At 37.9% G+C, this 27,116-nt stretch overlaps 2 protein-coding genes across 6 annotated transcripts in view; one reads left to right on the top strand and one right to left on the bottom strand.

Annotated features, from left to right (window-relative positions):
• The window catches only part of ARL13B (ADP ribosylation factor like GTPase 13B), a 52,119-nt gene that overhangs the window by 692 nt on the left and 24,311 nt on the right, over window positions 1-27,116 (top strand). For 3 of the 5 annotated variants that reach the window (XM_065638578.1, XM_065638599.1, XM_065638609.1), the window contains exons 2-4: window positions 4,396-4,569; window positions 6,328-6,398; window positions 8,877-9,126. In XM_065638578.1, the coding sequence (XP_065494650.1) occupies window positions 4,511-4,569; window positions 6,328-6,398; window positions 8,877-9,126 (380 nt within the window). In that variant the 5' untranslated portion in view covers window positions 4,396-4,510. Of the gene's footprint in view, window positions 1-4,395; window positions 4,570-6,327; window positions 6,399-8,876; window positions 9,127-27,116 lie in introns of those variants that run through there. The other 2 variants (XM_065638590.1, XM_065638618.1) reach the window with 2 other exon arrangements.
• Window positions 20,005-20,883, bottom strand: STX19 (syntaxin 19). The gene has a single exon (XM_065658575.1). The coding sequence runs from the start codon at window positions 20,881-20,883 to the stop codon at window positions 20,005-20,007; it is 879 nt and encodes a 292-aa protein (XP_065514647.1).

The raw sequence follows: 27,116 nt of genomic DNA, 5'->3' as shown, positions 1-27,116 counted from the left end.
TTTCGTAAAACGAAAGCTAGTACTCGTACAGTGGAAGAGACAAGCAAACGAAACATGCCTCAACCGAAGTCTGGTTCTAGGGCTGCTACTTTTTTTTGGAAACTCAAGAGTGGTAGGAACATGGCTGGAAAGTGTGGAAACTTGCTTGAACTGCTGTTCTTGGAGTAACATTTCTTTACAGAAGAACTTGTGGTCCTGGGGCTATTTCTCACAGACAACTGTGTGCTTCAGTCTTTCAAGACATTATAGTTTTCGCTTGTATTTCATGCACTTGTTCACAACACTGCAATTTTGGCAGTAGATTTTTGCTGAATATGCCTTCTTCACTGTTCAGTCACTTGATTTGCTGTTCAGAATATAACGGTAATACAACTTGAATACTGTATTCTTACAGTTAAAATTAAAACAAGTCAGGTCAGGAACATCACAGTAGGAAGTTAAATAATTAAACTTTATGAGGATGATCAACTTTAAATTGTTTAATTATTTTAAAGAAAGTGAGAGCTTGATATGACTGAAAAAACTCTCTACCAAAGGCAGAACATTTAACATAAACTCTGACAATGAAATGTGTAAAATGTACTTGTTTTGTATTTTTATATGGAAGTAAATGAGCTTATTTGTTAAATGACTTTAGATGTTGGACTTGCTGGTACCCAGTACTTTGGATGACATAACATACAGGCTGCTAAGTAGCTATTGATCTTAATCTAGAGCATTAAGTGCAGTTATCTGTCATGTTTTTCTTAGTCTCCGTAGTACACTTTTTCTGTTCTCTTACCTAAAATTGGGTTCTTTGACATTATTAGTCCTTGACACTTGTGCTGACCTGCTATATAAATGGTATACTGGCTTAACTACGCAGTTTTACATACTTCTGAGCTCATGGGCATGTTGGTTTTGCTTCACCTTAACAAGCTTAAAGAGTGCAAGCTGACAGGATATCTGGAACAACTTCTGAATGTTCTTAACTCAATGTATAAAATATATATAACGTGTTCCATACATATTTCAGAGACCAAGTCTCTAAAAATAACATCACACAATGTGCCTTGCCTCTTTACCATATTTTTCTCAGCCATCTTGAAGTACCCTTTCCTCCAATAGTGGCATGTTTTGGAAAGTTATCTTATTTGTCACCTCCTACCCACGCCCTTTAGGGTTTTGTATTTAAACAAGGTTCCTCTGCTATGATATGGTCATCCTGCACTCTTCACTCTTTAAGAAATTTTTTTCATTTCAAATTTTCTTCATTTCGGGAATCTCTTTTGAATGCTATGAGTCATATCTGCTCTTTAGAGCAATTTTGTGACAATTTGTAAGGCTAGACAATCTGTATAATATGCGATGGGAATTGTTCTGTGATGATGCTCAGGCACTGAAAATGTTAAGTTTTTGTTAGTGCATTGTTCATTGAGCTGTTACATTTTGCTTTTCAGCAAAATGCTGAAAGTTTGTGTAGCTATGTTCTCAAAGTTAGCTTAGTTCATTCTTTCTTGTGGGTTGAGGCACCATATTCCACTGCATGTGGTGTGGTTTTGAGGTGTTGGTTGGTTGGTTGCTTGGGGTTTTTGGTTTGTTCGTTTGTTTTTCTGTTGTTGCTTTTTTGGGTTTTTTTGGGTTTGATGTTTTGGGGTTTTTTTATTTGGATTCTTCAGAGCCCAATTGTAATACTTGTCATAGTTGTAATCATCTTGCTCTCTTTTTTAGGAACTTCTCTATTCTTCATAAACTAAGTTCTCCTGTGGAGAAGCTATTCATGGGTGCTCTTATATAATGGAGTATAAATATTTAAAGAGTACCTGTTGCCTCTGCTGTGGAAGACATCTGACCTGTTTCTGATATTGAATGATGACAGATCCACACAAAGGCATCCTTGAATACATTACTTCATAAGATCAGGAGGAGTTCTCAGTTCCTGCCTGTATAAATTATTGAAACGATCATAGTTCTTCAGGGACAAAATATGTTTGTTAGGGATAGTTCCTCATATCGTTTTCTACTTTTATTTGCCTAGATTGGGAAGATGACAGCTTTGGAAAGTTGTTATAATCTTTAATTATTCAGTTTTCCTCATAATTTGAAATTACCTTGGTTTGAGGTTAGTTATAATTTAAAATATAAAAGGAATTTATTTGTTTAAAAAAAAGGAGTTTTGAGAAACAATCTTCAGGAAACTTGCTGTGGTAATTCAAAGTGTCACAACTCTCAGTTAATCTGCTAATGTAGGCAAGTTAGTGTAGGGAATATCTGTCTACGTCTCAGCTGCTCTGATATGAATCCAGTTGTTTCTTTAGCTTAAGCTGCTGATCAAAATGAGAGCTAAGATGATATGAGCCTATGAGCTGAGGTGGTAGTGCACGTTCCTTCTGCAAAGGTTGTGATAATCTCTGGAGGAGAGATTGGTATGTCCTTAACCAGCATCCCCTGTCCCATGACATTTGCATGGATATTATTCCCCTATTCCAGAGCCCCTGCTATGCCCTTTCTCTGAATAAGAAGAGTTGATGACTTGGATTCCATCTCTGGCGGTGGTCACTCAGGGTAGGGGAAGTGGCATGTTGGACTGTTGGGTGCCAAGCCCCACTTGGGTTGAGTCACTGCCACACTCAGTTGGTTCCTCACAAGGCTTGTCCTCCTTTAGTTCAAGTGGTTCCTGCTGTACTCTGCTCACAACTCAAATATGGGTTATTTTCCTCCAAGTTTAAATCTTGAGATACACATTGGATTTCCCTATGCTGCCACACCACCCACCAAGTGCGCTTGAGCAGACGTGATCCCACAAATGGCTTTGCCCTTTCCCAAGGGAGAAGCAATCCGAACAGCCTTTTCCAGCCACTAACAAGCACTGGACTCTAATATGCAGTAAAGTAAGCAAGCTCAGTGACCAGCACAAGGGCCTGCCAATTATCAACTATAACATGCTCAGATCAAAGCTGTCATTATCTTTAGCCACATGTTGCCATTGAGAAGGTGGGTGGTGGGTTGGCCCTGCCCAACAGCTAAACGCGCCCACAGTGACTTTCTCACTCCTGTCTCCCGCAGGATGGGGAGAAGATAGAAGGAAGATGAGAAGAATTGTGGATAGAGATAACGGCAGCTTAATGGGGAAAGCAAAAGCTGCATGCTCAAGCAGAACAAAAAGAGGAATAAATCACTGCTTCCCATCAGTGGGCAGATGTTCAGCCCCTTTCTGGAAAGCAGGGACTCAGCATGCTTAATGGCTGCTTGGGAAGACAACCGTGAACATTCTCTCTTCCTCCTTGAGCTGTTTTTTTGCTGAGCTTGTCATATGCTATGGAATATTCCTTTGATCAGTTGGGGCTGACTGTGTCCCCTCCCAACCTCTTGCCTACTGGCTGGGGGAAGAAGAGGGAAAGCAAGCCTTGATGCTGTATGAGCATGTCCAGTAATAGCCAAAATATTTGTGTGTTAGCAGTGTTTTAGCCAAAAATACAAAGCATAGCACCACAGGCTGCTGTGAAGAAAGTAGCAGCCAGACTCGGTACATCGTCCTACCAGGGAGGTTGTAGATTTGAACTTGTGAAGTAAAATTGCCGAAAGCTTGCTGGCAAAACGCCTTTGTGGGCATCTACTGTTGTTTGCAGTAGGATTGTTGTAGCTGAGTAACTAAGGGAGTTTTAAACCTTTTGCATCTTTGTGCACTTGACTGCATGGTTTGTGTAAGTTTTTCTGTTTCATAGCTAAGTGTGCATACAGAGAAATAAATGTGCACATGATCGCACTCTCTGTTTTGTTATACAGAGGAACATCATAAAGAGGAATGTCATCTGTTGCTTCCTCCTGCTTGAGGAGTAGAAAGTGGGACTGTAGAATGATGGAAGTACATGATACTTCTGTTTAGTGAAAATTACTAGATATCAAGTTGCCAGTTCCTCAAAGTACTCACTAGAGAACCCAGTTTCCTTGTTGTGGGATCTTTTTGTGTAAAATAAATTGACAGTTAAATGAATATACTTAACAGGTAGGACATCCTTTGCTTTTAATACCTTATCCTCTTCTGTTCTTACAAGCCTTACTCATGCTTGAAGTTGGTCTTATTTTCTGTCTGTCAGCAGAGCTGTGGGATGTGTTAGCAAGGCAAGCACTGGAATTTCATAGCTTGATGTGTCTTACTGCTCAAACTTGCAGGTTTCCGTATATGCTGTGGTCTTGCATTATTATTTTGTACGATTACTGTGTTGTTGCTGCCCAGGTATGTAAAGTGGGAGCAGATGGAGTGTGATAGGATGCAAAAGTGAAACATATAATGAGACTGTCGCGGGGCTGACTGAATATGGCCCACTTTGAACGGTGAGGCTGCTGCTAGGGAAATGCCTTACCTTGGTTATACATAGGAGCTAACTATGCCTTTTTTCTTTCTTCTCTTGCTAGCAGTGACAAGACATCATCTGGCATCTGCAATCTCTCTTCCAGTCGTCTTGGGTTGTGCTGGCCTGTCCATGTTGTTTCTGTAGCTTTCATGGCTCTAGATGGCTAGTGAAGAGGGATGTTCAGTCTAATGGCCAATTGCTGCAGCTGGTTAAAACGGTGGCAGGAACCTGTCAGGTAAACATGTAAAAGTATTTCACATTTCTATACTAACCTTCTCAGACTGTATTTCATGTCCTCTCACCTATGTTTTACTTTATTTGCTATATAACATTGTCCAATGTTTTTAATTCTGAGACAAAATGCATCATTTATTTTTTCTCCGAGAGAGAATCAACACATCTTCTGAACTTAAAAATTAAATGTTAATAATCTCTAATTCAGGTGCTTTGTTTCTGACTTCAGGAAACTATAATGTTCAAAATATTGTCCTTTGCATACTCTTTCCTCAAGTTGAGCATTATGGAGTGATGCTAGAATGTTGATGTAAAGTTTGTTTGCTTTTTGTCTTATTGAATTAGTTTCTGCATTTTGAGATTCTGAAATGTAATGCGTTAAAACACTTTGTCAAGAGTAGACTGTAGCCCCAGTGTAATACTAGTTTTCTTACTATTAGCTAAGTATCTTAATACTGCATTTTGAGAGTAGCCTGGTGATCCATTCTCGCTTATGGAATTCTACTGTTCTCATCTGTTTCTGTTAACTTTTACTTTGACATCCTGCGTCCTTTTCCCTCAAGTTAGCAGAGATGCACAGATAGTGCATTGATTGTTTCAAACTATTTACAGACTACAGGGAAGGGGGAAAATGGAACATCACACAGTTATACTTTACACTCATGTAGCAGGATTTGCTCTTTTCTTCAATGCTACATAGTTTAGGTTTTACAGAAAGTGCTGTTGTTCAAAGAACTATATTGGATTGAATTGCTTTCTGATACCACCAAGGTATTGTGGACAATTGTGTGTTTATAAATGTTCGTGGCTGTTCTGATTTTAGCTTACTGTTAAAGTATAATTTACTATGAACGTACTACTGTTCATTTTAGGCTCTTTTGTGAGAGGTTTTTGGCTCTTCTGAAGGAACTTACATGAATTATACTTCTCACATGATGCTATCATAGTTTTAAGACTGGAAATAACAATGGTTTTAGTATTCCCTCACTTAAAGGGGCATAAAATTGAGCAAATTTCTTTGACTCCTCTGAGCTTTTGTGACTAGGAGGAACAACTGAGGTATACATGTGCATACTTTCCCTATTGCTTTGCTTAAAATCCTATCCTGGTATAAATTCTAACCTGTCTACCACTTTGCTAGTATATTGTACATACCCAACACCACTGGTTTGCACATTTGCAGCCTAGATTGCTCCTCCTTGAAGCAAAGGCACAGTGAGTACCAGTGCCACTTCTTTACAGCATCTGATGTTGTCTGCACAAGTGTTGTATACTGTAGAGTGGTGTTCAGTTGCATTGATTGAGACAAATAAATTTCTAGTATAGACACAACTTTAAGGCAGAGAGACAGTGAAAATACAGGGGAATGGAAATGAAATTACAGAAATAGTTAGAGACCATGACCACACTAAAAAAAACCCCATAAAATTTACGGTACCATGAAATTAAATTTCATCAAGCAAATACAAATTGAAAGCAAAATCATCATCTCGTGAAACTTGCAACACAATATTAGACTTCTCATTTCATACCTTGTTCTGCTGCTCTGTCTATTCTGTCTAATCAGATAGTTTGACATATTGAACATCAGATATACAATTGTAACAATGCCTGCTGCTTGGCATTTTGATACCTATTATTTCTACTACTTTATGGTAAATTTGCTATGCATATATTAAAAAGCTGAGTTGAATAAATGTTGTCTAGCTAGAAGAAAAAATACTTGAAATATCTTTTTTTTTTTTTTCTCCTTATGGAGGAAGGTGACACTAATAATGGTGGGTCTTGATAATGCTGGTAAAACTGCTACAGTCCGAGGAATTCAAGGAGGTAAGCAATTAATTTGTTTTTCATCTAAATAGAACATTGAAAGAGAGAGTATAATTACTAAGTTTCCATAATTTTAATCTAAAAATATTGCTTTGTTTCTTAATTTATCTCTTCCATATTGCTGAAAGAAAATTTTGGTGATTGTACTGCCAAAAGTGGTACAAATGTGGTTGACAAAGTGGGTATGTCACAGGCCCCACGGTGCGAAGACATGCAGATGAGAGAAATATTCAGGGGTCTTACCTTTGAAGGTAACAATTTTCTAGGCGGTTTCTTCAGTAAGAGACCACTTGATTTTCAAGGGTGCTTTGCACCATCCGGTGACACATGCAAGCAAGATATAATTTGAGATAAAACTTGTGCTTATCAAAACAAAACTTCTTTATGTGTTTTTTTTTTTTTTCCACTTGTGGGATTGTCTTTCTAAATAGCTTTTATCTTGTGTTATAACAAGAGTATACTTAGTAGTGTTTTGGCAGACTTGGAGACTCCACCTTGACTTTCTGTTTACATGTGTTATGTAAGTTCATGAACTTGCTAAGTGTGAATAAAGTTATTAATATTCTCTCATTTTTTTCCCCGAATCTTTGTCCTGAAAACATGAGTGCTTCATTATTTAGCCTTCCATTCTGTTTCAAAATAAACTTTAATACCTTTATCAGCTAAATATGACAGTTATTTTTAAAAGTGCTTTTGCTTCTGAGGGAAAAAATGGGTTAAAGATGGATATTTCTAAAGGGAAACTCGAACAAAAGATAGTTCTAACTTCTGTGACTGTTTCCCAGGGTTTAAATAGCACCTGCCTTAGAAAGCATTTTTTTTTTTCCTTAACAGGGCTTGCAGAGATTAGAATCTTCAGTTAGGCTTTAGGGTTGATAAAACCAGTATTTTTGGCTGTGTACCAGTCATAAAACCTATAGGAGAAGACTGTAGTTATGACTGTGGTGTTTTTTAGCAGAAACCAAGTATATTTCAGTTCTTAGGACTCTTAAACCGAAGCAAATCAGCATAGTCACCAAAGTCATATTTGCCAAAATGGATCTGCAGCCTATATGGCAGACCCTGTTTTTACACTGAAGTCTGTTTATTATTGGAGACCTCACTGTACAATAGGAGCAGATGTTTCAGCAATATCCCCTCATCATCGATAGATTTCAACCTTAACCAACCTTTATGTTCACATTGTTCTCTCTTGTAAAAGCACATACTTCCAGCTCGTGTGCAAAACATTCTTCAAAATAAAGTCTGCTGAGTTTTGAAGCTGTAGTTTTTCATAAATGGGTGTCCTGGACCCTTCTCTTGCTGGAGCCTTGGCTTATGCTGTTCTGGCGAGGGGATCTGTTATGAATCCTCATCTCAGCTGTGTGTGTATGAAGGGTTCTTTCAAAAAAGGAACAGGGTAGCAGAAGTCTGATAATGATTGAGCTTCTGCACTGCTCTTCAGAGCTCAGTGCTTTTGACTGTGCCTTTATTTCTTCCTCTAAGTAAGCTGAATTTTACATCTTTCTCCTGCCTTGTGCTACCAAGCCTACATAAAACAGTTGCAGAGATTCAGGTAACACCCCTGCAGGGACAGCTTAGTGATGTGAGGCAAGTACAGGCTTTCTTTGCCCTCTGGAGAGGGAGACAGCAAGCAAAAGTATTAAATGTAAAGCTACAGGTGTATTTGTGGTTTTTTGGTTTTGTTTTTTCTTGTTTGATTGTGGGTTTTTTTTGTTGTTTGTTTTGGTTTGGGGTGGTGTTTTTTGTTTGTTTGGGGGGGGGGTTGTTTGGTGTTTTGTTTGGTTTTTTGTTGGGGTGTGTGTGGTGTTTTTTTTTTTTAGCATATTGCATAGCAAACCGAAAACAAACAAAACTAAAACAAAGGCCAAAACCTGATCTTGAATAAAGTGAATCAAGTAATTTAGATCTCAAAACATAGTTTTAGTCACTTTATCTCAGCTCTTGGTTTGAAGTTTTGAAGCTGTTTTGGCAACCACTGAGGGATAAAGAATAAATTTGGCAGAGTGCAAGGCTTCCCAGGTCATAATTTATTATCTGTTGTGTTTGTTTTCCTTCTCAAACTTGGACTGATACCATGCAAATACTGTGTAACTGTTCAGATGGGAGCACTGGTGGTGAGGGGAAAAGTAAAAACTGCCGTACACTGAACACCACTGCAATTTAACTGTAGTATTAAATATTAAAAATTGCATTTTTGGCTCTTTTTTTCCTCCCCCGCCCCTGGCCCCAGTGCTCCTGTCTAAATTTATGGGAAGTAACTGTTTGAGAGACTAGTGTATTAGTTTGAAATTATGTCAGGAGAGGGAAAATCTTAATGTAAAAAATACGTGGTTAGCAATATGGTGTCACTTAACAGGGAGGGTTTGCTCCATGTTTTTAAGATATACATTTTGCTACACAAATCACAATGTAAAATCCTCTTTAAAGAACTAAGGACACATTTTACTGAAGTCTTTCTTCTTTGAACTCTGACAGAGTCTCCTGAAGATGTGGCTCCAACAGTTGGGTTTTCCAAGATTGACCTTAAACAGGGACGCTTTGAAGTCACCATCTTTGATTTAGGAGGTGGAAAACGAATTCGAAATATCTGGAAAAATTACTATGCTGAGTCCTATGGTGTAATATTTGTTGTGGATTCCAGTGACATTGCAAGAATGGAAGAAACAAAGCAAGCCATGATAGAAGTTTTAAACAGCCCTAAGATATCAGGAAAACCCGTGTTAGTGTAAGTAACATTAATAAATATTCTCCTAATAATCTGAAATTTTGTAAATTTTAACCATCAGTGCACCTTCTAAAGAAGTATTTATGTATAGCATAAGCATAAAGTACAGTAATACTACTGTAACTTTAGCACTAAGCAATATTACAATTAGTTTTACAGTATTTCTGAAGTATTTATTTTATGCTAATCTTAGTATCATACTAGTGAACAAAGCCCATCCTTCCTGATTTGTGCATAGTGATATACTGAGTCCATCTGGCATTAGATCTTATTTAGTACTTCTCATGGATATTTATTTCTCTTGTGTTTTATTAGCAGTGGAAAAATAATAAGGTGGTTTTTTTTAACTCTTGAAAATTGTAATATGACTTGAAATGGTATGATAGGCTAAAGGCTTTGCAAGTTTGGCATGGGAAAATGGTGCAAAAATATTGTTACTGTTTAGGCCTACTTCAATTACTTAAATTGTAAATGGTTGATTATATTCTGCAATACCAGTAATCTCTCAGCAATAAATGTTTTGTTCACTTAACACATGGTGGTGCTGCTGATACATGATCAGCGAAGTCTCATTAAAGAAGGCTTGCTTTTAATAATGTTTGGCATGTGCTTTTGTTTCAGTGCATGTGTTTTAAGTAAAAAAATACTTAATGTTTCATAAGGTCTAGAGACCGTCTTTCGCATAACTGGTAGATTCATGAGCTTTTCTGCTTAAAAACTAGGTTTTGTAAAATATTGGAAATAACATGCTATTAATTTCAGCCACACAAAATATCTTGGAGGACAAATACCATCTCAAAGTTACAAAATAAACTATGAAAGTTTAAAATTATTTATCAGGACAATATCTTTGTCTGGTGGGCATAAGACCTCCATAATGCAGTAATTACACAACGCTTCTGTGATATTATAAAGAATCTGTGAAGGTAAGAGGAAGGGCCTCTACTTTTAAGAAGCAGTGATGCTCTGGTGGTTTGAGGGTGAAGCTGGCTAATTGTTTTGGTGGAGTGTAGTTCAGCAAGCTAATGGTGTGTATGTTGAAAAATAGGTTAGATTTTAACTTCCATTGCTATCTGACTGTCACTAGTACAGGGAAGGCAATAAAACCAACTTAATGCAGCTAGTTCAACTCAAATCTGTTCTGAAAATGCAACTGTGACAGTTGACAACTGTGCAGTGTTTCTAAATAAATACAACTTTACATTTTTGGGTTTGGTTTGTGGTTTTGGTTGGTTGTTTTTTGTTTTGTTTTGTTCGTGGGGTTTTTTTTGTTTGGGGTTTTTTTGTTGTTTGTTTTTTGTTTGGTTTGGTTCGTGGTTTTGTTTGTTGGTTTGGTTTTTGGTTTTTGTTTTTTTTTCATAGAAATCTCTATGCCCTAATCCCATAATAGACTTTATTTGGGTGGCTTACTGTAGCTGCAGAGCCCCCTCACATTCCTGGGACTTGTGGGACTTGATCTTACTTTTCGATCCATGTCAGTAGCTAATCAGCCTTTGAACAGCATTTGCTTTGGCAGTGCCCCAGTTCTGTGGAGGGATCCAGTAGTTCTTTATATTATGCTCCCTGTATGAGCCTGCATCTTGAGTTATGAATTCTTTCCTGTATTGTCTTTTGGTTTTGGTTTGGTGTCTGTGTTAATGGCACAGTAACGCTTCTGGGCATGTTCAAATCATGTAAACTCTAGAATTTGTTCCAGTATTTGAAGCACTTCTTATGTTATGAAGCCTGCAAGCTGTGAAGCAGTCAGTGTGCACTAGTGTTTGTGTTATGGATATCAAGTGCTCCACAAATGAGATTCAACTGGTCCCGTGTACCTTCCCTTCCTGAAGATGCCTTTGATTGGAGATGCAAATCTCCACCGCTCATACTTGCCAAATAAGAGTTCCGTGGCATAAACTTTTTTCCCTTTGGTCCCTAAAACTGAAAAATGAGAATGTATCAAGAACAGAATAAAGCAAACAGCAGATTTCCAAATTTGTGGTGAAAGTTAACCTTTTAAAATATTTCCTTCTAAGGATGTTCAGCTTTCATTTTGTTTTTTAATAACAACATACTTGGTGTCCATGTAGCAGTAAGTTCCCTAATACCTTGCTAAGTTTCTAATTAGCGCGTTTTAGTCTGTGCGTGTGTGTGTGAAGGCCAGTATTTGTTGAAAACAATACGGCGATGCCTGAGTATTAAATCCAGGAAAACTGAAGTTTAAGTAATTCCCTTCTCTCCCATGCTCTTATACTGCAGAGCACAATCTATTTCTCTTTTCATAGAATACTGTTATAATTTCATGCCAGAGGAGAGAGACTCCTTCTCTGTGATTTCCATACTCCACAAGTGTGTCTATAGTCTGGACTACTGCTTTCCTCCAGCACTTGAAATAAACAAGGAGAAGCAGAAAAAAAGGTGTAATTTGTTTATTCTCTGCTGTCTGTAGGTCCACCTATTTCTCTACAATGTTATTTGTATGCTTAAATACAAAGCGTTTATTCATTAATGTTTCATTAATTACCAGTTATCATCTTAAAAACTAATAAAAGAGCCTAAACTCTAAAGGAATGAAAAGGCATGACCTATAGCTTCAGAGTGTGTATGTGCTGAAGAATGGTGAAAGAGTATTTGTGACTTGATCAGGATGAAACAATTAAAATGTTTCTACCAGATATGAATGTTTCTTTTTAGGCATAGATTGAACTAATATATCAAAATTTCAACAGTCAGTACTGAATTTTTCTCTAAAGTTATTTACCCCAACTTGTGCTATGCACAGTATCTATCTTGCGCAATGGAGTATATATAAGCATGCTGTAAGATTGGATGCAAGTCCATTCTAGATATTGAAGACAGCAGCAGAAGTTACTATATATGCAGTATCAGGTGTATCATTGTGTGTACCTTTTTTCTTTTGTATTTATGGGCTTTCATCTATCTGGATAAAACTAACTTTGCAAGTGGGATCAGGAAAAAATAAAATCTTCATGACCGGTAACCAAGATGGATCTCTAAAATAAACCACTGCTCATCAGACAATTAAATTTGTATATTAGTAAAGGAACATTACAGTTATCAGGTTATCAATATCATATTTGTGGCTATGCTTTATAATATTTTCCTTCTTAGTTAACAAAACTTGGAAAGGAGTGATACTGGAGTGGTAGCAATGGTAAGGAGGCCGGAATTTCCCTCTAGACAAGAATTCTGATCTGTCAGAGCTCTCTTCCTAATCTGCTGTGGATGACCTCAGCATATATAAAAGAAAAACTCGAAATGGGAATTGCATTCCCTGTTAGGTAAATTAATGCTTACTAGAACTTTCATCCTGTTTTACTTGTAGAGTTCCTGGTGTTCAGAACATTGTGATTTGGATTAAGACTGCTGTTGTTGAATGCTTTTAGAAAATTGGTTTTCCAATAATAATTCCAAGAGGACATAAAATACAACTTGTATAACTGTACTACTAATGAATAAACACAGTCTCTAATGTACTCACCTTTTCTTACATACTCTAACCTCTCTCACTAGTTCCTGAAGGCTTACCCTCTTTTTCCTTCTCTTCCCTTTCTCCATTCAGCATTTCCTCTCTGGCTGAGGAAGCATATGCTGGGTCTGGTTGCAGTGCAACAAGCAAAGTACTTGGCTGGCTGTTGCCTTTAAGAATAGATGAATTAATGAAAAATTAGTTTTGTTCTCTCTCTTCTACCCGTATGAATTTGATATAAGTCAGCAGTATGGTTATTGTAGGATCTAACTGTCCTTGCAAAAATGGTCTATAGAAGTAGTGAAGGAAAAACTTCTTCTACTTGGGTAAGCAAATTTTGGTGTGATGTAATGGGTAAAATATATGCTGAATCATGAAGTTCCTTTACCTAAATATATCTCATTTTTGTCTTTAAAGATTTTAAAAAAGAAAATAACATGATTTAGGTAACTGTATGTTTCTTCTTGTAAAAAGATAATGTTGTTTATAAGTATGGGGTCTGATACATTACAGTAAAAACATCTCTGATAGTAACATTTAAATAAAAGTGTTTTTCTCCGGTTAGCTGTTAACGTGATGACAGGTTTGTTCACTGTTCTATATATTCATTCAATGGTCTGTAGATTCATTCCATTTCAAGATTTTTCTCATTTACTGATGTGGAGCTGGGGTCGTATTGAACAAAAACAAACAAACAAACCTAACAAAACCCACTAACAACAAACAAAACCAAGAACAACAGTAACAAAAAACCCAAACAAAAACACCACCAAAGAACAACAACGGACTTTAACAGCAATACACTTGGGGTCACCAGGAAGGGCTCAGGCATCTTTGACACATGGTCCTTAATAAAAGTATACAAAGTAAACTTTTTTTCCCAATTTTGAACAGCACAGTGATTATCTGGTTTGTCTACACTGAGAGATTTAGTCATTCACTCCCTCCCGTCTTCCCTCATGCTATGCCCCAAAACTTTAAGCATGTACTACCAGCATGAACAATTCTCTCATGAGATGCATTGCACTGATTATTTTTAATTCAATATGTCTGAAATAACAATATGTAAGTACTAAGGCCAGAGGGATGTCACATGCAGTACACAGGAGATTAGGATCATGTGCTGTAGCGTAGATGTGACCAGTCCTATCCAGAAGAAGGTCTCCAAAAGCTCTTTGCTCCGAATACCTTACATAGGTGCCAGTCCACACCACTTTATCCAGGGGCCAGAGCTTGCTTTCTGGCACTGTCCACAAAGACAGTGTAGTTACAATTTGTCACCCAGGTGAGCAGCTAAGTGTGTGTGTTTGGAAGAAAGGGGAGAGGAGAGGTGGGAGAACAATTTTGGATACATTGTCCAGCTAAGACTGTGATGTGTGCAGTAAAAGTGTTTTAGTCATAATGTATAGGGAGGTGTGCAAATGAGGCCCTCAGTTCTTTCATGATATGGAAAATTATATCCACAACAAGTACTTTAAAATCTTTCCAGTAGAAGAATAGATCCTTGAAAAATGTATGTGTTTTATTCTGGAAAGCACAACTTTTTTTCTTAAAGTTAAAATCTGTTTTGTTTGGGTTTTTTTAATTCTAGCTCTACCGAGTAAAGATACTATTTCTGTTATTTCTTTTAATAACAGAACATTTCCCCAGAATATTTTTCCTATTGTTTTACATCTGCCCAAAAAAAAGCAGCAGTCCTTTCTGAGAAGCACTGGGAATTAATGTCACACAGAATCGCAGAATGTTAGGGATTGGAAGGGACCTCAAAAGATCACCCAGTCCAGTCCCCCTGCTGGAGCAGGAACACCTAGATGAGGTTACACAGGAATGTGTCCAGGCAGGTTTTGAGTGTCTCCAGAGAAGGAGACTCCACAACCTCCCTGGGCAGCCTGTTCCAGTGCTCTGTTACCCTCACTGAGAAGGAGTTTCTTCTCATATTTAAGTGGAACCTCCTGTGTTCCAGTTTGTACCCGTTGCCCCTTGTCCTATCATTGGTTGTCACTGAGAAGCATAACTTCTTAGATGTGTTTTGTTCGTGATCAACTTTATACTGTGATTAGTGCTAGCAAGATACTGCTGTGAATGATCATGGGTAGAGGGGTCTCATTTCACAGTGAAGAACGGGGTCTATTACTAAAGAGTTTGAGATGCAATCTTCATTATGGAGCAAAGTAGAGTTGGAGTCACTGGCCCACTCTTCCTTTTGCCATCTTTTCTTCCATCCCATCAACTGTGTTATGGTATGCCCAAATCCCGTAGTATGCCTATGGACATGGCAGCTCTGCTTTTTGCCAGGGGTAAGAAGACACACTGTTGACACAAGTAAAGGGCAAGACAAATATTGCTCCTCATCCTCCCTGGTAAAGGAATGGTTAGAGAGCTCTGTTCAGGGATAAGTAGAGGCCCAATAGCATGGAAAGAGAATAGGCTGAATTGTGCAATGTAGGCATAAGGTTGGTACAAGACACTGTATATTGCAGTAATATGGGAATATAAGAGTTCTGGTGTTGTTCAGTGTGATACTTGCTTCAAATTGATTTGGTACTGTGGCATCTTCTTATCTACTACTGCCTATGAAGGTATCTCAGTATGATTTTAAGACAGTTTTCCTAAAGTGCTGATGGTATTGGCTGTTATTGACTCAGTACAAATTACTTGAAGATATTAAACTTTATATTAGGCTCTTTTTTACTGTTCAGTGTTACTACTTTTTATATTTGCTTTGCTTATGTAGGCCTCATTTAATGCTTAACTGCTTAAGTAGTTAATTGGTCTGTTATGTATGGGAAAATTGAGTTGTAGAAAGCTAGAGATCTTGCAGTTCTTACAATCATTGGTCAATTCTTCTGCCATCATCCTAAAGACTTCTATAGGTATGCAAGTATAAATTTTCTTTTCTCAGAACTTTTTTGTTCTTTTATCAGACAGGAACACTTAGACCTCATATTATGTAGGCAAATACTGGTTTTGTTCGGGATTATTTGTGTGTGTGCGTGTGTTGGGTTTTTTTGTGTGGTCTTGTTTGGTTTTGTTTGTTTGATTTTTTGCTTTAACATGAAACACAAGTCCATGTGCTATGGCTGATATTTTTATATCAGAGATCACTGGACAGTTGGTGTTTTTTTTTAGTAGAAAGCTACTTTCTACCTATTATTTTGGTTTTTAGGGCTTAGAGCCATTAATATATCACATTTCTCATTAGAGCACTAGTAGCCCTGCTGTAATTTGTCTTCTGCATAACTATGCAACTAAAAAAAACCACTGGAAAATTATTCTAATGATTACTGCAACATTTCTGCTGTTAATAATTTTGAATGCTTGATATCAAATTCTCATTATGTCAATGTAAGTTTTAGTTAATAGCATTTACTTTCAGTTAATAGCACCCCACATTAAGAAAAAGCTTCTCACAAGTCTCTCTGGTTTTCTCTCAGTTTTTCTGCAGCATGTTATATATGTTTCTGTTTTGCCATTTTCTAACCAATATACAGCTCAAAACTACTGGAATTATGGGCCAGTTCTGTTTAATCTCTTTATCAGTGATCTGGATGAGGGGATTGAGTGCAGCCCCAGTGAGTTTGCAGATGAACCAAGTTGGTTGAGAGTGTTGATCTGCTGGAGGGTAGGAAGGCCATACAGAGGGATCTGGACCGGCTGGATCATTGGGCTGAGGCCAATTGTATGAGGTTCAACAAGGCCAAGTGCCGGGTCCTGCACTTGGGTCACAACAACCCCAGCCAACACTACAGGCTCGGGGAAGAGTGGCTGGAAAGCTGCCTGGAGGAAAAGGATCTGGGGGTGTTGATTGACAGCCGGCTGAATATGAGCCAGCAGTGTGCCCAGGTGGCCAAAAAGGCCAACAGCATCCTGGCTTGTATCAGGAATAGTGTGACCAGCAGGACTAGAGAAGTGATTGTGCCACTGTACTCCGCACTGGCAAAGCCCCACCTTGAATCCTGTGTTCATTTTTGGGCCCCTCACTACAAGAAAGACATTGAAGTGCTGGAGAGGGTGCAGAGAAGGGCAGCGAAGCTGGTGAGGGGTCTGGAGCACAAGTCCGATGAGGAGCAGCTGAGGGAACTGGGGCTGTTCAGCCTGGAGAAAAGGAGATTGAAGGGGGAGACCTTGTCTCTCTCTACAACTACGTGGCAGGAGGTTGTAGCAAGGAGGCTGTTGGTCTCTTTTCCCAGGTAACAAGTGATAGGGTGAGAGGAAATGGCCTCAAGTTGTGCTGGGGAGGTTTAGATTGGATATTAGGATAAATTTCTCCACAGAAAGGGTTGTGAAGCTCTGGAACAGGCTGCCCAGGGAAGTGGTGGAGTCACCATCCCTGGAGGTGTTTAAGAGACATACAGATGAGGTTCTTAGGGACATGGTTTAGTGCCGGAGTTGGGTTATGGTTGGACTCAATGATCTTGAGAGTCTCTTCCAACCAAAATGATTCTATGATAGGCAGCTGTCTTCCTGAGTATTCATGAAACTAGAGTTTTCTTCCAGGATTTAAAGTATAGTTCTTGTTTAACAAGACCATATTTACTTCAAAGAAACACATGTTGCGTGAAGAGGAAGGGCTAGCCCAGGAACACATTTCTTGGATAAAGATGTTTGTGTGAACACCTCATACAGGGGAGGTGCTGTGTAAACAGGTGGTGTTTGTTGTATTTTGGTTTTCTCTTCTGTCAAGGCTAGCTGCAATAATCCTTCAGAGAAGTACCGTAATGCCTTACTTTTTAACAGCCCAGGAGAGAAGGAAATGTCTATCTGCTATGTACCTTTGTTTTTTCTAAAAGTAAAAAGGAAAAGATGATGCGGTAATGTTTCTGTGTAGTGCATATTTCTGTGTGTATGATATATGTTCATGTACATCCATCCATATATATATGAAAGAGCATGTTGGCCATAGCAACTTCTTCTCTGTGTTCCTTATTGGCTAGTTTTTACTCTGCCCTTGGAATGTAAAGATAGCTTCCGTACATGAAACAGTTAAGGGAGATTATTTTATGTAACAGTATCAGTGGCGTCATTATCTAATTTTATTGTTTGTCACTACTGTGTAAATATACTTCTTCACTTTAAGGTTCAGACCTCTGGCTGTACTTTGATAACAGTTAATTTCAGTTGCAATTTTAAGCTAGGAAGGAAGGAATCCAACTATTTATAAATATCGCAATGTGAAAATAATTCTGTAGTGCCTTTTGATGGTAGATTGATTTTTTTTTTTTTCCATTAGATGCAATTAAAGACATCTAGCTTGCTTAGTGTCCTGCAGAATTACAGCACAGTTTTCTCTGACTTCTCTGACTGTATCCAAATATAGTGGTATTGATTGTATGTTTCCATGGCATAAAGGAGTTCAGAAATACATTCCTGGTTATGTGTTTGGGTTTAGTGTTTGTTTGTGGTTTTGTTTCTTTTGCTGTTGTTTTTTTCTTCTTTTTGGAAATAACTTTTTTTTTTCTTTTTTCTTTTTTTTTTTTTTCCCTAAGTAGCATTGTTATTTTCTGTTTAATTGCATTAGAGTGCTATTTCTCGTTTCGTTCCAAAAGGGGTTGGGTATAGGGCAGAAATAACTGCTGCTGCAAAATAAAGCAGTGGTGTACTTCCTGTCTCGGTAATTCAGCTGTTTCATAAAGAGCATCTAAGGTATATTCAGGGACAGGTTGAATCAATCGATGGCTAGCTGATCTGTTTCAGGTACTCAGGGGAGGTATTCATATTTACTACTTTAGGCATCTGTTTTGCATACCTACATGAGGATCCCAGGCTTCTACAATTAGCAGAATTTCATTGAACCATTTAGAGTTCTGGAAACCTTCAAGTAGTTCTTCTGGCCACTCCTGTGGCCATACAAGGAGATGCATGTCCTATACTATGCCCAGTTTTGGACTTCCCACTACAAGAAGACCATGAAGACAAATGTTGATTATACTATAGTGAGTCCATGCTGCTTGGGTATTGGAGCACATGACATATGAGGAGAGTCAGAGAGCTGCGTTTGTTCAGACTTAAGATGAAGAACCTAAGGTGGAGATCCGAAACAGGCTGCCCAGGGAAGTGGTGTGGTCACTATCCCTGAAGGTGTTTAAAAGACACATAGATGAGGCTCTTAGGGACATGGTTTAGTGCTAGATTTAGGTTATGGTTGGACTTGATGATCTCAAGGGTCTCTTCCAATCAAAGTGATCTGTCTACTGCTGCCTACTAGTAAGGTGTGAAGATAACAGAACAAGGCTCTTCTCAGAGGCCTGGTGGACAAGACCTGCAACCAGGGAAATTCCTGTCTTGTTTTGAGGAAGAGGTTGGTATGGCTGTCGCCCAGAAGTTCCTTCCAACCTAAATCCTTCTCTGGTTCTAGATTATGTTTATTTTTATAAGGATGGAGTTTTATTTTTTTTGTTATATTTTCCCTTCATTTTTGTGCTAGCAAAAGTGAGACTGTAGAGGCAACTGTGTATTTAGATAGGCAGGGCAGCAGTAAGAACATGTCTTATCAGAGTATAATGAAGTATCATATTCCCCTATCCTTCCTTGGTAGGGGTCTGCCTATATAGTTGAATACTGTAAATATCTTTATGACAATTTATTAACACGTGTCTTCTTGGCAGACTGCTAACAAATATCCCTATAAGTCTGGTGATGTGGTCTTCTGCTGCTGGTGCTCTTTAATGTGTTCAGAAAATACCAGCTCAACAACTATCTGTAAGAAATACAGAATGGTGTTATTAAAATAAAGACCCCAATGGCTGGTTTGCTTTCCACAAGACAGTTTACACTGTCCTGCTATAATATGAGCATTATTTCATGGTGCAAAGTAGGTGAGACTGTAACTAACTTTTCCTACAGAGGTAGTACTGAAACACTCCTGATAACTGTTTTTTGACTTCTTGATTGGTTTAGGTGTCATGTTCTGGATTATTACTAATGATGTCTGCTTTATCTGTAGATGTATTTTCATAGAATTTCGATTCCTGGGAAAAAAACCCCACACCTTAGAATTTGGACCAAGTAAATATGAGTGCTAGAAAACCACAAGGCAATTAAAAATACTAATTATTATTTTGTAAAAGGTAACTATTAAGAAACCATTCTTATGAAACCTGTCTTTGAGATTAACAATATTTTCAATGCTTCCCAAAAGCATGAGAAGTTTGTTGCCACATTGTTTGAGTAGAAGAACAAAAAAGTATCACTTGTCTTGTGATCTTTTCCCGCAGTTCTTGTGTTTCTGTGAAAACCATTAAATTCTTTACATGCTTCTAATTCTATTTGGAAAACAGCTGCACTTTTTCCTGAGAGGCCTGTGGAAGGGGAAGTAGGAAGAAAAATGAAAGAATCGAGGGATCCTGAGACTGGTTTACAAGATCCATTTACTAAATAGGAACCATTGGTATTTCAAACAGTTTCTTTTGTCATTTGCAGCACGGACAACACCAGCAGCATAGTGCTTTGCAAGGGTTTCTTTTTCGATACTTGACTGCAAGCCCAAATTTTTCTTTAGATACTTGAGTGTATTCCTGAGTATTGTTCATACTGATTTCAATGTTGTTGATCATCTCCCCTTGCTCCTCCACCAGAACTGATATCTGGATAAAAAGTTCCTTTAAGTCTTTGATCTGATTCTCCAGATTGACTAGTTCTTTCTGTCTCTGTTCAATCTCCGAAAGTTGAGCTTTGGTAATTTTGACTTCAGTGAGTAGATTTTCATTGAAGATCTCCCATTTTCCTTGTTGGAGCATGTTGTTGACTTCTTCCTCAGATACCTCTTTACCAGCTACTTCAAGCTGACGGACAATAAATGTTCTGCATTTCTCTTGCTTAGCAGTTATAGCATTGTTGTATGAAAGCATAGCATTTAGGTAACGTCGGGATAAGAAAGCATGCTGATAAGCTAGAATTCTTACTGTGGCACTTGATGGCCCATGTTCATTTTCAGCTTTTTTCACTGTTTTTGACAGTTCATCCAGATATTTTCGTATGTGCTCTGCTTGAATTTTTATTTCTCTTGCTATGTTAGATTCCTTTTTAAGAACACTGAATCTTCTCATTGAAGATACCAGGCTTTTTTGTTGTTGACTGAATTTATGAACTTCATCCACCAAATTGTTAACTTCATTCTGAAGCTTCTGGATTTCATGCAAGTGCCTTTCAGTTATGGGCTCTTTTTCATAAATGATGGCCTGCTGTTCAAACTCCTCCTGCTCTTCTTCTTGTACAGTTGTGCTGTTGTTTTCCCCAGCTATCTGTAGCTCCTTAACTCTCAGTTTAAGCTCTTGGAGGTGGTCCCTCATGGTTTTTGTGTTCGGGGGGAGGGGGAAAGGGGGCAGGTTTTCCCCTCTTGCAGCACAGAGATTTAACTCCAATATCTTTTTTTCTTCTTTCACTGTAATCAAAGGGTAACAACAATCAGTGTTAGCAGTTATATGTATACATGAAAAGTACAGGGTGTTTCAAAAAGATGGACTGAATTTGACCAGGATTTGCTTTGAAATTGGGTCCATCTTTTTGAAACACCTTGCAGTTTGCAGCTTGAAGATTTTTAAGCCAGATTACTTCTATTCTTACATTGCCATTTGCAGTCTTCATAAAATTTATGTAAATGTACTTTGCACCATCGTGGGATACAGTTCAGTATTCTTCCTTATTTAATAGAAAGTGGATTTAGTTCAGCTTTCTACACTAGCTGTTGTGCAAACTTTACTGGAGATACAACTAAGAGAAAGGTTCTATTGTGCATGTTTTAGAAAATATCTAAGTTCAACTATTTTTAATTATAGGGAAGAAAGTATTTTCCTCGAACTCTACATGAATGTTTTCCTTGGACTATGATCAAGAATGCAAGACTTCAGTAAAAAGTAAAATGTTCAGGACAAGAAGATCACAGGATTTTTACTTGGGGTCTTCTGGTTAAATCTAATGTGTGTCTTTCAAAGGGTTGTTCAAGCGTAGATGTTAAACAATAGTATCTCTTTGGTGAGTTTCAGAGGTTTCAGGGCAGTTTTCTGAAATAGTAGTGTTTTCTAGGTGCATGTCGTCTTAAACTCCAATTCTAAAGATTATTTTCAGTAGGCAAATGCAGTATTTCTCCATAGTATCCAAAAGGATGCATTTGCAATAACTGAGAAGGATCAGTGCAGTAACCTGTCAATATGCAAATGATTTTGTTACATTTCAACAGCTTCAAATGATACTGCTGTGATATCTCTGCTCCCTTATGCATAATTAAAGTCTCTAAATAGATTTTTGCATAATATAAGTCATGGAGTTGAACTGTGTGAAAATGTCTTCCACTGACTTAAACCTGTCTGTCTGCAGGAGGATTAGCCAGAAAACAAAACTTGAAATTCTACAGAGATAAATTGTAAGAAAGAATGTTGATATTCTACCCTGGTGTGGGTTTCCCTTATGGCTTCTTTTTTTTCCCCTTAATGCCTTAATATCTGAATTTAGTGTTTGTTGATTCATATCAGGAGAATCCAAAAAGCCTGACAGTCATTAGAAGTTACAGTAATGTACTGAAACTTGTGATCAGGCAAGGTTGCAAGTAATTTATTGGAAAACATGACTCTGGGGTGGGGAAAATGCGACACGTAATAATTTTGTTGCAGTAATTCCTCTTCATTGCCTAACTTGCTGTGTATCTCCCACAGCAGAAGTCAGGCAATTTCTTCAAGATAACATTCTTTAGGAATGTTTCAGAGCTGCTTGGCACCACCGAGACTGCTGCAGGGGAGGTTCAGTCTGGGGCATGTGAAAGGAACCGGGAGTACTAAGCGAGGCTTCACAGATGTGACCTGAAAATCTGTTTTAGTGTAGCCTAACACGTCTGTTGACCCATGTTAATTTAGCATGGCTTGACAAGCCTGTGATTAAAAGCAAGTTCTAAGGGCACCATTAATGCTTATGATGTGAGGTGGTATCTAAGAGGATGCAAGTAATTACTGAAAAGTTCTAAAACATGCATGCAGTCATCCAGTTACTCCTTCTGAACACCGTACAATTTCTCAAAAGGGCCGTTGCCAATTTTTTATATGATTCATGTTCCGTGGTTTGAAAGTAAGTTAAACATAGGAGCATAAGAACTATACAGGGCTTCATCTTCGATTTCTGTATCCATTAACGATTGACATCTACTTTTCAATGTTTTGGGTGCATTAGTCTTGAAATAGCTGTATTCCTTCTTTAGCAGGGGGGAGGGAGGGAAGGCAACAGAATTGCAAATCTGCAAATATTCTCAAATATCAAACTTGCAGAGAAGTAAGCAGAAAATACTTAAGATTGCTGCTAATGGAATATTTTTTTTTTCTTGTTTAAACATCAGTCTCACTAAAGAGTGGAATGTAAGCAATTGAACCCTGGCTTCATATCTTATATCTTATCGGGCATGCCTTCAAAACCTGCCACTGAATGTGCTTGCCAATAAATGTGGTTGATTATACTGGCAACTGAAACAAATGCTGGTTTCATATAAATAAGGATGTCTTCATGACAGAGATAACCTTGGAAATTGTTCTCGTGACTTCTTGAGTGTTCCACAACAAGCTTTGTTCATATACTCTGTCCTTGTTGTTGTCCTACGTGTTTATGTATATGTATAGGGGCATGTCCTGTTGTTCTTTTGATTGAGATGAAAGATCGATTTCCTTGAAGTTTTTGTCAATAGAGGGAGAATGTGCCTATTCTTCTAGAGTTGAGTATGTGGACTGAAAGCACTCCAGTGACTTAGTGGGTCCCCTACATTCAAAAAAAGATTTTAAAAGATGGTCCTTCTGAAGTAATAAAGTAGCACAGCCTAGCACATCCTCATCAGACTTTTTCTTCATCAAAGGCTGGAAAAATTGGGTTAAAACAGAGAAGAGACTGACTGCAGTAAAGGCAAAGCAAATCTGCAGATGGGAAAGCATTAGCTTATTAGACTGTAGCTTCAAATTATTGACTATGTTTAGAAATGGCCCTAAATGCTCTTAAATACATACATCTGAAGAGCATCGGTGACGTTTGCCCATGTTTCTGGCCATTCCTTAGTCATAAAGGCTGCTGTGTCATCTTTTATCTGAACTATTACTGATGCTGAAACCACGTGTTTGGAGCCAGAGTCACAAGCTGCTAACTGGTCTTTTATTAAAGAAAATCTGTAGAAATCAAGTTGCTGTAATAATATGTCTGCAATAACTTAGTCAAACTGATGTGGCACGGTGTCTTCTCTGTTCACACTTGGAAACAATGTAAGTTCGAAAATGTAGCCAAAGAACAGAGAGGGCTACAGGATGGGTTTGGGGAGGAGGTGGCAGGTGTAAAGAAGTGAGAGGAGGAAGAATCAGGCCCTGTTTTGCCCAGTACCTAAAGTTGTACTTGAAGTTCAAGTGTTATTGATGTTCTTTCATACATGTGTTTGGGGAGAAAAAGTAGGAATGTGCACGTGGCATTTCAGTTTGGTCACTCTGGGATACCTTATCTCCTAGAACAGCTTTCCTCCTCACCCCTCTCAGTTTTTTTACCATGCAGATCCACTCATGATTAAGGTTGTATTTGTTCTTCTCGTAGGCATCCTTATATATTGTTACATATAGTTGACAGGTTCAGAAACACAACTTTCACATCTATGTCAAATACATGTTGAGGGTATTACAAGAGTCTTTGTCTTCTGGTAAATTTACTGTGTTGCTTATCAGGGTTATGAATCTTTCCAAACTGATGACATATGTGGCTGGGAAAGTCTTTATAATGACAATTACCTCAGCACACTGACTAGGGGAATGATAGATCCTGATGACTGGGTCACCATTATTAAGCTGCCATGGTGATAAAGTGTGTCCTAAATTCTAAGACAATTAATTTGATGGAAACGTGAGTTTTTATATTATCTTCTCAATTTTTTTTTTGGGGGGGGGATGTGGCGAAACAAGTTGGAAGGTCTTTTTGCTTAATTGCAAATCAGCCATATAGAATATTTTTCCACCTATCTAATTTATCAGTAGACCCAGTAAATAGGAAGCCCATATCAAAAAATGAGATTTGGACTGCATTAAGTTAAAAGCCATAAATGGATATGTGAAGTAGGTAAGTTGATCATATGAAACTCTTGTTACTGATTGCAATTAGCTTTAATGTCTTTTTTTTTTCTTTGATGAATTGTTTTATTTCCTCCCCACCCCCAACTTATCAAAAACTCCTGTTTATTTTAATTTCCGCAGTTTTGTGCACTATTTCTTGGTTATTCGGCACCTTTTTTAAAATGCCTGACACAAAAGACTCTATTTGTTTTTGATCTTTGCAATTTGCATGCCTTCTTATGTTCACTTCAACATACTGCAGTCCACTGGGAGAAGAGGACTTGCAGACAACCAAGGGACATGATTCTTTCTTTAAGAGCTGTTTGAGATGTATGATCTGTGCTCTGCATCATACTCCTTTCTTTATCTCTGCTGAGATAGCTGCCTTTTTTTTTTTTCTTAATAATTGCAGCAAAAATAAGGATCAGTTTGTTTTCCTGTTCCTTAGTTATGACTCAATTAAGGACATTAGGTAGAGGACAATTTCAGGCAACATGTCCTAAAGGAATTTCAGGTTACAAGTAAGTAATCTGATTTTTTTCTTTTTTTTTCTTCTTCTTTTTTTTTTTTTAAATCCATTTCCAGGCTGCAGTGAAGTTATGTTATAGCTCTGTTATATGGTGCCAACGAACCCATATAACTGTTCTTTTTGAGCACAGTGGCTGTGAGTAATGTTTGGAGTCATACTCTGCTCTGGAACTTGATTATTGGTTTAATTGTCTAAAGTTTAGCAAAAAAAATTAGTGAGACACATATAACATTTAAATGCCTACAGTTTAAGATACTTATAGTAGTTTGTGGGGAGAACTAGGGCCTTGTGTTGAAATTTCAGTTTACTCTAAAGGCTGTGATCTCTCAAATATTCTCACAAGAAAAGAAGGAGCTTTTTTGATGGTGTTTTGGAATCTTGCCCTATTACCCAAAGATACATCTTGAGTAACTGAAGTAAGTGATCTTGCTGCAGGTTACGTTTATTTTCTCCTTTGTTTAGAAAGTTTCCTTTAACTTCAATACTTTGTAAACAAACATGCTTAAATCAAGGATTATCACGCAGCACGGCGGTTGGATGAAAATATCCTCTTAAAGCATCTCTGTCTTAAGATAAGTCCTTGGAAAAACATATTTTAAAATAGCCCTAAGTTCAAGTTTCTGTTTGTGGGAAGTATGAGAGTGGTTCAACAGGAAAATGCCAAAGGCAAAGAGCTTGCCCTAGTTATGAACCTAAAAAAGGATGCCATTATATGTGGAAGGTAGCTAAAGTGTATCAGTATATAAGATCTGATAGTGCAAAACCAGTAACTTTTCCACAGAGGGGACTTAAGTGTTAGTGGGTATCTCATTCATAATATTAAAAAAATACTAATGTGCAAAGGTCATTTGTATTTGTCAGCCTTTGTCTCTGGAACCCATAGCACATGGCTTCTGGCATTTGTCTACTACATAATTCTGAGGGAATACAGTCTGGTTGCTTGTCCCCTTGAGACAGTTACCCACCATAACTGCCTTAAGGCTACCCAGTGAAACCAAAATGACCAGTATGTGGGAACATAAAAATGGTGCATTTGAAGCAAGGTTGCTTGGGAGTTCTCTAAATAGTGTGAAATAGATCATGGAAAGTGGAGAAATGTTGATACTGAGTGAAAACATGAGATAAAAATGGAATAAACCAGGTCTGAGTATTCATGGAGTTCATAAAATGGATAAGACTGAGTCCAAAGTTGCTGGAAATGTGTAAGCAAATCATGCTGCTGGAGTAAGCCCACCAAGGGATATGTAGAGGGGGAAAATAGACCTTAGTTACTTAAAATAATTCAGATGTTCTTGGACATTTGACCAGAAATCTCTAACACAGTCATGTTGTAGGAGACGTATTAATAGCTTTCTTGTGTTGACTGTGTGGTATTACATGATATGCGAAAGAATCCCAGGAGAGACGGGAGTAATGCAAGGTATAGAATTTAGCATTAGTGGAGTGGGAGAATACAACAGTTTGATAATCATCTGTATTACAAGCTTTTATAATTTTGAAATCTCTACAACTGTCAGTACTCCTCTTACATTCCAATTACAAAAATGTGGAGGTTTTTTGCTATTTTACGAACTATTTGGTTCAAAGATGCACAGTGAATCAGTGGCAAATCTGAGATTGTTCCTTGGAGTTTTGGAACCTTTGTTATGAATGTGTGGCTGCAGATGTGGAATACCTGAGGAAAAGCATTTACTGCCATTTACATGTCTACAGACAGCAATCCTCGTGTTCCCTACTGATATTTTGGATAATGAAAGGTGGTGAGTTCATGCTTTTGCACTGATATAAGTCACAGTTATGGCGACACATGCTGCACCTACAAATCCTGACTGACAAAACAATGATCTCACTCTGCAAATCAGTCTATATATTATCCTCTGTAATTGGTAAGGGAATGGAGTATCCCTTGATTAAAAGCAAAACTGAAGAACTTATTTAATAT

This window comes from Caloenas nicobarica, chromosome 1, assembly GCF_036013445.1.
Source record: "Caloenas nicobarica isolate bCalNic1 chromosome 1, bCalNic1.hap1, whole genome shotgun sequence".
Taxonomy (NCBI): Eukaryota; Metazoa; Chordata; class Aves; order Columbiformes; family Columbidae; genus Caloenas; species Caloenas nicobarica.
This window is presented reverse-complemented; position numbering and strand designations above follow the sequence as displayed.